Source organism: Cololabis saira, chromosome 1 (assembly GCF_033807715.1).
Source record: "Cololabis saira isolate AMF1-May2022 chromosome 1, fColSai1.1, whole genome shotgun sequence".
Taxonomy (NCBI): Eukaryota; Metazoa; Chordata; class Actinopteri; order Beloniformes; family Belonidae; genus Cololabis; species Cololabis saira.
The window spans coordinates 42245640-42255991 of NC_084587.1; the positions used below are offsets into that span (position 1 = coordinate 42245640).

Genomic DNA, 10352 nt, shown 5'->3' on the forward strand with positions numbered 1-10352 from the left:
ACAACTATCATGTCACAATGACTTTCATAAATAATGTTAACGATTCAAACCGCCACCGAGGTTCAGGGTTGGATTGAAGCAGGTGGTTCTGATGAAAAGACCCCAACAAGTCTGGGCGGAGGATCAGCCTCCGTAACTCGTGTCACACAAAAATGCCAATTATGCCGAGTACGAGCGAACGCAGCTGGATTAGACCTGCAGAAACCTGGCACCAGACCGCCTCACCCAAGGAGAGGAAAACCTGCCGTCACGCTGAGTAACACTGGGGGGGGGGGTCTGAACAGGATCTGAACAGAATCTGAAAGCAAAATAGAATAAAAATAGAATATACAGTCATTTTAAACATGTAAAACAAGAAAAAAAAGTCATTTTTTGGGAAAAAAGATGGAGTTGAGTGACATCACTGACTTAAGGAGCTTGAGGCCGGATTGTGGCAAGATTTATGAAAAAAAAAAAATCCGTAAAAAAATCCGTATACGTTTTAAGTTTTCTAGTAATAATGTCAGATGAAACGTTCCAAACCCAAAAGAATGAGCCCTCTAGTGTATCTCTCCTTTGCCTTGAACAGGCTGTGTGCTGCAAAATGTGCTGCAATTCGGGCCCAAATTTCCCGCGCTGTCCTGCGGATGTGACGTCACATGACGCTGCATGTGCGTTCTCCCCGTTCTCCCGTGCCGGCTTCACTGTTGGCTGCAGTACCCCCAACGGCCGTCGTGGTGAAGGGTGGCGCTAGAGAGTCTCATTTCTTAAAAGGAGCCTCATGCTCCTTTAAGAGTTATCCCGCCTACTTGTATTAGGCTCCACCCACTGGATAGAACTGAACCTGTACATTCCTAGTTAACGCATACAACTGTCTGGGACACGGCCACCGTTACCTTACCCTGACCGCCGCTGGAGCTGAAACAAGGACCACGGACTCCAGCTGAAGGCTAAGAGCTGCTAGCTGTTGATCAACTACATCCATGGACTCCAGCTTCAATGAGTAATTGTGCTGTCTTAGCATTTTATCCACTGCTCAAACGTAAAATTCACCAAAAACACCAACACTGTTAACACCATAAAACTATGTCTGGAAGCCATGCCCATAATGATGACATTTTTGGATCAGGAGACAAGTATTTTTGTACCAGACTTTAAATATGTTGTTGATCAAAATACGCATATCTGTTAACACAGAGGTCAAATGAAATTTACTCACTTTTGGATCCGGACTCTAGTGGTCAGAAGAGGAACTGCAGGTCCGGATCCAGACCCTAGTGGTCAGTAAAGGAACTACAGGTCCGGATCTGGGCCCTAGTGGTCAGAAGAGGAACCGCGGGTCGGGATCCAGACCCTAGTGGTCAGTAGAGGAACTGCAGGTCCGGACCCAGACCCTAGTGGTCAGTAGAGGAACTGCAGGTCCGGACCCAGACCCTAGTGGTCAGTAGAGGAACTGCAGGTCCGGATCCAGACCCTAGTGGTCAGTAGAGGAACTGCAGGTCCGGATCCAGACCCTAGTGGTCAGTAGAGGAACTGCAGGTCCGGACCCAGACCCTAGTGGTCAGAATAGGAACTGCAGGTCTGGATCTGGGCCCTAGTGGTCAGTAGAGGAACTGCAGGTCTGGATCTGGGCCCTAGTGGTCAGTAGAGGAACTGCAGGTCCGGATCCAGACCCTAGTGGTCAGTAGAGGAACTGCAGGTCCGGACCCAGACCCTAGTGGTCAGAATAGGAACTGCAGGTCTGGATCTGGGCCCTAGTGGTCAGTAGAGGAACTGCAGGTCTGGATCTGGGCCCTAGTGGTCAGTAGAGGAACTGCAGGTCCGGATCCAGACCCTAGTGGTCAGTAAAGGAACTGCAGGTCCGGATCTGGGCCCTAGTGGTCAGTAGAGGAACTGCAGGTCTGGATCCAGACCCTAGTGGTCAGTAGAGGAACTGCAGGTCTGGATCCAGGCCCTAGTGGTCAGTAGAGGAACTGCAGGTCTGGATCTGGGCCCTAGTGGTCAGTAGAGGAACTGCAGGTCCGGATCCAGACCCTAGTGGTCAGTAGAGGAACTGCAGGTCCGGACCCAGACCCTAGTGGTCAGAATAGGAACTGCAGGTCTGGATCTGGGCCCTAGTGGTCAGTAGAGGAACTGCAGGTCCGGATCCAGACCCTAGTGGTCAGTAAAGGAACTGCAGGTCCGGATCTGGGCCCTAGTGGTCAGTAGAGGAACTGCAGGTCTGGATCCAGACCCTAGTGGTCAGTAGAGGAACTGCAGGTCTGGATCCAGGCCCTAGTGGTCAGTAGAGGAACTGCAGGTCTGGATCTGGGCCCTAGTGGTCAGTAGAGGAACTGCAGGTCTGGATCCAGGCCCTAGTGGTCAGTAGAGGAACTGCAGGTCTGGATCTGGGCCCTAGTGGTCAGTAGAGGAACTGCACATTTTGGCAGTTCCTGGATTCAGTCAGTTTAGCAAACTGGACGTTGGCCCTTCATGTTTGCAGGTGAGGAGGGGGGTGGAGTTGAGTCAACTGTGTGGCTCCACCCCTTTAACCTGTGTCCATATTTTAGACCCAAACATGTCACATACCATTAAGATTTTTCATACAGTAGTACATCTGATAGTGTCTCATGTTCTTAAACACCTGAACACGAAAAATCCATAACGCAGATTCATCCTCAGGTTTCATCCATAGATGTGTTTCTGGAGTACCTCACCAGGTCACATGACCCAGTTTCATGTCAATAAACCTTAAACGCTTCAGGTGAACTAAGTACATATTAATTAACTTTCTGCTGACCTGTGAAAATAGCTAACTCTATTTGTACTTTCTACGGTACAAAATACTCCACATGAGGAGAAACAGAAAAGTCCCAGCATGCAACAGTAAGTAACTTTCTGCAGTGCAGCAGAACAAAGTTCTGCTCCCGTCGCAGAAGCAAGCAGCTGTTTTCCTTCTTCAGCTCGGAGACACAGGTATGTTATCATGATTCGACCGCGGGCAGCAACACAGAGGAGGCGTTAAGTGAAGGTGCATCCTCAGCTCTGTGCGCCGCCCTGACGCAGGAGTCTTTATTTAATCCTGAGCAGCCCTGCAGGATGATGCAGAGGACAACCTGTTATGTAACACTCAGAGTGCTGCAGCAGCACAAATGCCCGTTACACACTGCTACACCCCCCTGCTGCACGGACACACGCTCGTGAACGCTGCAGCAGAACGCTGGACCTCAAAAAGACCGTGCAGCCTCACGTGTTGGGACAGCGCCCACGCGTTCATGCAGCCAGCGTGTTTGCCAAAGAATCAACACACACACACACCTGTAGGCCACCTGTCTGCACGTACAGAGGCGTGCACGGACACGGGACGCTATAAATCATTTCATAGCCCTCCGTTGTGGAGATGTGCAACCAAACGTATGCATTCTGCTTCTGAATGTTTCCTGCACCCCCACCGCCACTAGGGGGCCCTCAAGCCACAAGGTCAACACGGCTGAGGGGTATTTGGGGGAAATACGACCATCTGCAAGCTTCTGGGCTTGTCTTATGGGTTGCACCACCTTGAAGACGGAGGCAGCTGTGTAAGGTGTTTCCAGGACTGTTGAACTCGAGGTTGGTGGAGCTGGACTCACTTTTACAGCCTCTAGCAGCCGGTCGAGGAACTGCAACCTTAAGTTCCCCATGAACCTCAACCTGGAGGTTAGATGGTTGGAGCTTGGTCCTCCGTATTCATGAGGCACCCCAACCCTTCACTGACACTGTCCAGGCAATCGACCAATCAGAAAACCCTTAGCAGCGCCTCGTTTTCAGGAGGTACCATTACTCATGATAGCTTTTCCTTGGTCGTGGAGTAAATACTAACGGCTTGGAGGCATGATGGGTGTAAAAATAAAGTAAAAAATGACTGGTAATGACTATCATATTACTTTAGGCAGGCAGCATGGTGGCTTAGTGGTTAGCACTGTTGCCTCACAGCAAGAAGGTCCGACAGAAGGTTCAACTCCCAGGCCCAGCAGGGTCTTTCTGTGTGGAGTTTGCATCTTCTCCCCGTGCTTGGGTTTTCTCCGGGTACTCCGGTTTCCTCCCACAGTCCAAACACATGCATATTAGGTTAATTGGTGATTCTAAATTGGAGGCAGTTTCAAATCACGATGCTTATTTGAGTACCAACCAGGACAGGAAACGTTATTAATGGTAAAAAGAAGGACATTAGAAACCCCCCACTGCGCATTGCCCCTAAATATGAACCATCTCTGTCTCCACTGTCATGGTTGTCTCTATCAAATTACATAAATAAAGTCAGAAATACTGTGTAATTGTGAGACTGTAAAAATGTTTTACTTTATTTTACTTCACCAGGTTTACATTGCTGTCTGAATTTGAGTTTAAACATACTACATCTAGCCGGTTTTGATTCTTAAAAGTGACAGATTAATTTTTTTAATGATCCTCTTGAAAGGGCTTGAACTGAGTTTTACTGACTAAAGACCCCCCAACAAAATCCCCCAAAGAGGGACTAAAAAACCTTGGAGCCGCCCTGGCGTTAAGGTGAAAACACCTGAGAGGAATAAATATCCACTTATACAGTTTTAAAACACAAACACTGACACATGTACAGTTGGTCCTTGACAAACGTTGATGTTACCGTTTTAACGGACTGCAACCGATATGAGGCTACGTCAAACAGGGTTAGGGCTATAAAATGACATTTTTCTTAAATTCTGTTCGGCTTTTTTGGATCATATCCGATACGAATTTTTTTCCGAGAGCCTCTTACCTTTAAAAGGTGCTAAATCATCTAAAACCGGGTTCCTTTCATCCGCCGTGAACGAGCAAACGTTTAAACCGCAATATTTCTTATGGACTCTGGCGTCTGGATAACACTGCCTGTTCCTGGCTCCGTACGCGCCGTGACAGCAATGATAAAGGAGGTAAACCTGAACTTACCGGCGGTAAGCTTTGCGTAGATGTCTGCAGACCAACCTGTGGACAACAGCATGTACCTGTTCCTGCACGAGCACCAGGCTCCTCAGGGCTTTACGTCAGTTGTTGAAATCCCAGCAGAACCCCGGTCCCGTAGTGAGTGAGTGCTCGGTGTGTGAGATCACTGCAGTCCTCCGGTCTGACCGGCCGACACACGCACACACCTGTGGTAACGCTCCCGCTGACACCAGCGGAATACCCTCTCCTGATAACCGACACCTGGGGAGAAAGTGAAAATACATGTCGTGTTATATGTGTTATTATAATTCAATTCAACTAATATTACTAAATAATTCATATTTATTATTTGAATTGCATTTTACAACTCTATGCCACCTAAAAGTGCCTTAATATAGTTCATTTCAGTGTATAAAATTATGTTGAATCCAAAATTGTGATTTTTAATGAGCAGTGTTGTAGCACCCTATAATGTAATAATTTCCTGAAAATGTAATAACGCTTGAAAAGGTAATAAAATTTGCACTTAACTCAATCGAAAATGTAATAAAACCCAATAATGTAATAACTTCACCAATAATGTAATAAAATATCCTGACTGATATTGTAATAACATTCTTACCAATAATGTAATACTCGAGTTGTAAAAAAAAAATCAGGGGGGATGGTGGATTTTATCATATGGGGACAGATAATTTGTGCTGATTACAAATAATATAATATAATATATTACAAATAATAGCAGTGACCAAAACACCTGCTGAAATACTGCAGGAATGACATAGCAGCAGTTAAATGCAGCCTTCTGTAAGCTTTAAATATCCACTGGGCTTACATCAAATACATCAAAACACAACAATAAAAAACACTTTTCTGAACTTATCAATATGACTCTGTCCTTCACAGGATAAGTAAAATGGATCACTGCAAAAAACTCAAAATCTTAACAAGAATATTTGTCTGATTTCTAGTTAAAATCTCTCATTTTAGTAAAAAAAAATCTCAGTACACTTAAAACAAGACTCATCACTGGAAAAAACAACAATTTTCACCTGTTTCAAGTAGATTTTCACTTGAAATAAGTAGAAAAATCTGCCAGTGGAACAAGATTTTTTTGCTTGTAATGAGAATATAAATCTTGACCCACTGGCAGATTTTCCTACTTATTTCGAGTGAAAACTTACTTGAAACAGGTGAAAATTGTCAAATAAGGTATTTTTCTGGTGATGACTCTAAATGTTGAAATAGCAGTAAAACCACATTCATTGATGAAATGACATAAGGGATGGAAAGGGGGGATGGCAGTTTTACAGGGGGGATGATTTTGACCGTTTTTATTTCAGGGGGGGATGCCATCCCCCCTCATCCCCCCTCAACTCGAGCAATGGTAATACCTTATTACGTTATTGGGGATTTATTACATGGTACTCAAAGTCTGCAATTTAACCCAATAGTCATTCTGGTGTTTCAAATCCAGTGTATATAACATTCTTGGATACTTAAAACACAAAATGTAGAACTCTGGACTGAAAATGAACATATATATTACATTATTTGTCAAGTATTACATTATCAGTTTTGGAGAAAAAAAAAAGACCCACCTGAAAACGTAATAAAGTCGCAACGCCGCCATCTAGAGGCCAACAGAGGAACAACAAGTCAAAGTTCAGTGGAGTAGTGTTGAAAGGAAAGTTACAGCGTTGCTGTTGTGGATAAACCTATAAAACGCTCTTTAATATGTTCTTTCCCGTGATGTAAATATCCGGTCTGAGTGTCCAAGTTACCAGAATAAGACTTCGGCAGATTTAACGAAGCAGTTGCGTGCACGACGCACGTGGGTCAGAACACACATTGGGCATCTAAATGCAGAATAACAATGAAACAAAGAGAAGTATAACTATTTTTATTTTTTTTCACCAAGTCTTTTTTATTGGCATTTTTAATTTATAAAAGAAAGAAGTACAAGGTTACAAACACAAGCTACAGAACATAAACAACAGTAAACACTAGACCAGTGGAGGCAATGCACCACCTTAACCTGAATAACCATGTCGTAAACTGATTGATGAAGACCATGGTCCGGGGATTAAAGTATAATTCGTTTTTCCATTAAAACCAAAAACGAAAAAAGAGAAACAGCGCCCCCATTTTCGTTTTTTCCTTTTAAATTCAAAACGGGAAAACCAGTTCTGAAAAAACCAAACAACCAAACAACCAAATGAAATAACGGCCGAAATTTGGTTTTTGTAAATTCTTTTTTTAATTTTTGTATGAATATGACGGCGGACAGACCGGAAGCGGAAGTACAGTGTAATGCCGTCAAAATAATACAAACTTATTTTCGTACATATTATATTTATAATATCTTAGTATACAGTCTTATGTGGCTTTATAGACTTAACCTGTGAGAATGATACTGTTGCTTAGTTGTTTTATGATGTTTGTATAGTTTTAAATTGTTTAATGGTCGCTGCCACAGTTTGCTCCGTTGCCATGGCGACCACAGCGACCGCCGCCGCCGGTGTTCTGTCAAATTATGCTACCCGGTGAATGCATGGATCTATTAATAAAATCTGATGAATGTCCTACTTTGCGTCAATGCGCATGCGCACCAGTCAACAGCGTCGACTTGACTAAAACAACACGGAATCGTCCTACAGCTGTTTAAGAAGAAAACTGGGAAAACGGTAAGAATTTAGTGTTTCCTGCAACCAAATTGTAGTTTTCCATGTTTGCGTGCTAATTTAATGTTTCCTACAACCAAATTCCAACTTTCTTGTAGTTTTTCATGTTTGCGTGCGTGTCGACCAGCCTTTGCATGACTTTTGTTAGTTGAATATAAACTACCGTGTTGCAACGCCCTATAAGCAGTACTCGAGTTGTAAAAGAAAATCAGGGGGGATGGTGGATTTTTTTATCATATGGGGACAGATAATTTGTGCTGATTACAAATAATATAATATATTACAAATAATAGCACTGACCAAAACACCTGCAGAAATACTGCAGGAATGACATAGCAGCAGTTAAATGCAGCCTTCTGTAAGCTTTAAATATCCACTGGGCTTACATCAAATACATCAAAACACAACAATAAAAAACAGTTTTCTGAACTTATCAATATGACTCTGTCCTTCACAGGATGGATCACTGCAAAAACTAAAAATCTTAACAAGAATATTTGTCTTATTTCTAGTTAAAATGTCTCATTTTAGTAAAAAAATCTCATTACACTTAAAACAAGACTCATCACTGGAAAAAACAACAATTTTCACCTGTTTCAAGTAGATTTTCACTTGAAATAAGTAGAAAAATCTGCCAGTGGAACAAGATTTTTTTGCTTGTAATAAGAAGATAAATCTTGTCCCACTGGCAGATTTTTCTACTTATTTCAAGTGAAAATTTACTTGAAACAGGTGAAAATTGTCAAATAAGTTATTTTTCTGGTGATGACTCTAAATGTTGAAATAGCAGTAAAACCACATTCATTGATGAAATGACAAGGGATGGAAAGGGGGGGGAGATGGCAGTTTTACAGGGGGGATGATTTGGACCGTTTTTATTTCAGGGGGGATGATTTTCACCGTTTTTATTTCAGGGGGGGATGATTTGGACCGTTTTTATTTCGGGGGGGGATGCCATCCCCCCTCATCCCCCCTCAACTCGAGTACTGCCTATAAGAGATGTAAATATGCGTAAATAGTAGGGTGGGGTGTAGTGCAAAAATAATAATAGTAATAACACTGGTAATGATAATAATGATGATAATAATAATGCATGTATTGCTGTCATATGTTATATATAATATGTGCATGATATACAATATGCTATTTTTGGCTGCTTATAGCAGTCTTTCTATTGTATTATATATTTTATGACATTCTTTGTTCACATTTTAGGTAATAGATGCCTATTTGCACATCTTCATTGAAAAGCACAAGGCAAGTAAGAATAACATGTTCCAGGTTAGCTTATAGGGTCCATTATTAGTCCTGTTAGATGGAGACCTAAGGACTCACGCGCAGAGAAATGAGCTCTGATATGCAGGATTTAATGTTATACTATACTATACTACTTTTCTGTGCATTGGATTCTTATGGTATGTCGGTACCTATACAGTTTTTTTGCTAACCTGACTTCAGAAAGTACTGTTTTGCTTACAGAAATTTTAATTGAATTTTTTTAAAGATTGTCAACATCCCCAAGAAGGCCCTCATCCTTATTGATCCCTTTGGGAAAGAGGACTATTATTCAAGAAAAGTTCTCCACAACTGGAGGTAATCTGCACTACTCAAAATTAATGATTTACAATGAGAACTTGTATGGCTAAATGCTTAACTGTTTCTTATTCTGTGTTTCCCAGGAACTACCTTAAAAGGATGGAGGAATCCACAGAGGTCGTCACCACAGTGGAGGCTTTGCATGAATACAGGAAGCAGATTGCCTGTAGCCGGCTACAAAATCCGGGTCAGTGTAAAAATGCTTGGATAATCAGTTGCCACAATGTGGTAATTACAATGACTACTACAACTACTGTTTTTTTCTGTACACATAATAAAGTGTACTTTTAAATACACATTTCATAATGGATGCTTGATATCTGTAGGTGCACATGCTACAAAATGTAGAAATGTAAGAACAACAGAGATGCCTACACTGCTGTCAATACACGCATAAAAAAGGGTTCTTTATTCTTTTCAAGGCGATGCAAAAGATTACTGCATAGTGTGCGCCCTGCTGGAGTGCGATCCACAGCACAGCATGATAGGAATGGTAAATATTTTATAAAAGAATTATAATTGTTTTATGTGAAATGACTTTATGAATGTTACATGTTTTTAAATTGTATTGTTTCTGTTATGTTGTCTCACTAGGTGCAGTGTGGGACATGTCATCAGTGGGCCCATTTGGAATGCGCCAAGTACACCGACGAAGAAAATTACACCTGTCCAAAATGCTTGTGATTGAATAAATGCAGAATAAAAAAGGAATGTTTAACTGCCAGCAGTGTCTTTGTGGGTCTGCCCCAATCACAATTCCAGCTTCCTTTACCAAGGTTGCTGATCTTCTACTGCATCTTCATTTTACCCCCAACTACTACCCCACCCCTCATATCCACTGATATCCACTTTTTATGTACAGGTTGATTTGTCACATGGAGACTACTGCTGCATTCAGATGAATCTGAAAATCTGATGAATATGAAACTTTGTATAAACCTTTTCTTTATGATACTTCCTGGAAATGTGCATTTACTTATTTTCAAAAAGAAATTAGTGATAAAAAATAGATATATGTAGCTTGAAAATGTATTGAAACACAACAAGGTGAGATACAGGCAGTTCTATCCGCATGCGTGTATGTGACAGCATGATTTGACGGGGTATTTTCATCTGCCAAATCGTGCTACATGATATCTATGTGCTTCTACATAGATAAATGCATGTAGGACTATT

General features: G+C 42.1%; 2 protein-coding genes across 4 annotated transcripts in view; one reads left to right on the forward strand and one right to left on the reverse strand.

Annotated features, from left to right (window-relative positions):
* LOC133446162 (microtubule-associated tumor suppressor 1 homolog) overlaps window positions 1–5060 on the reverse strand; it is a 64315-nt gene extending 59255 nt beyond the window's left edge. For 2 of the 3 annotated variants that reach the window (XM_061724082.1, XM_061724043.1), the window contains exon 1: window positions 4903–5046. The gene's annotated coding sequence lies outside the window, so the exon portion shown is untranslated. Of the gene's footprint in view, window positions 1–4902 lie in introns of all 3 variants that reach the window. The other variant, XM_061724065.1, reaches the window with a different exon arrangement.
* On the forward strand, window positions 4923–9894 carry LOC133440673 (E3 ubiquitin-protein ligase SHPRH-like). The gene is made up of 4 exons (XM_061718025.1): window positions 4923–4996; window positions 9260–9363; window positions 9599–9669; window positions 9771–9894. The coding sequence occupies exons 1-4, from the start codon at window positions 4923–4925 to the stop codon at window positions 9858–9860; spliced, it is 339 nt and encodes a 112-aa protein (XP_061574009.1). The 3' UTR covers window positions 9861–9894.
* The last annotated feature ends 458 nt before the right edge of the window (window positions 9895–10352 follow it).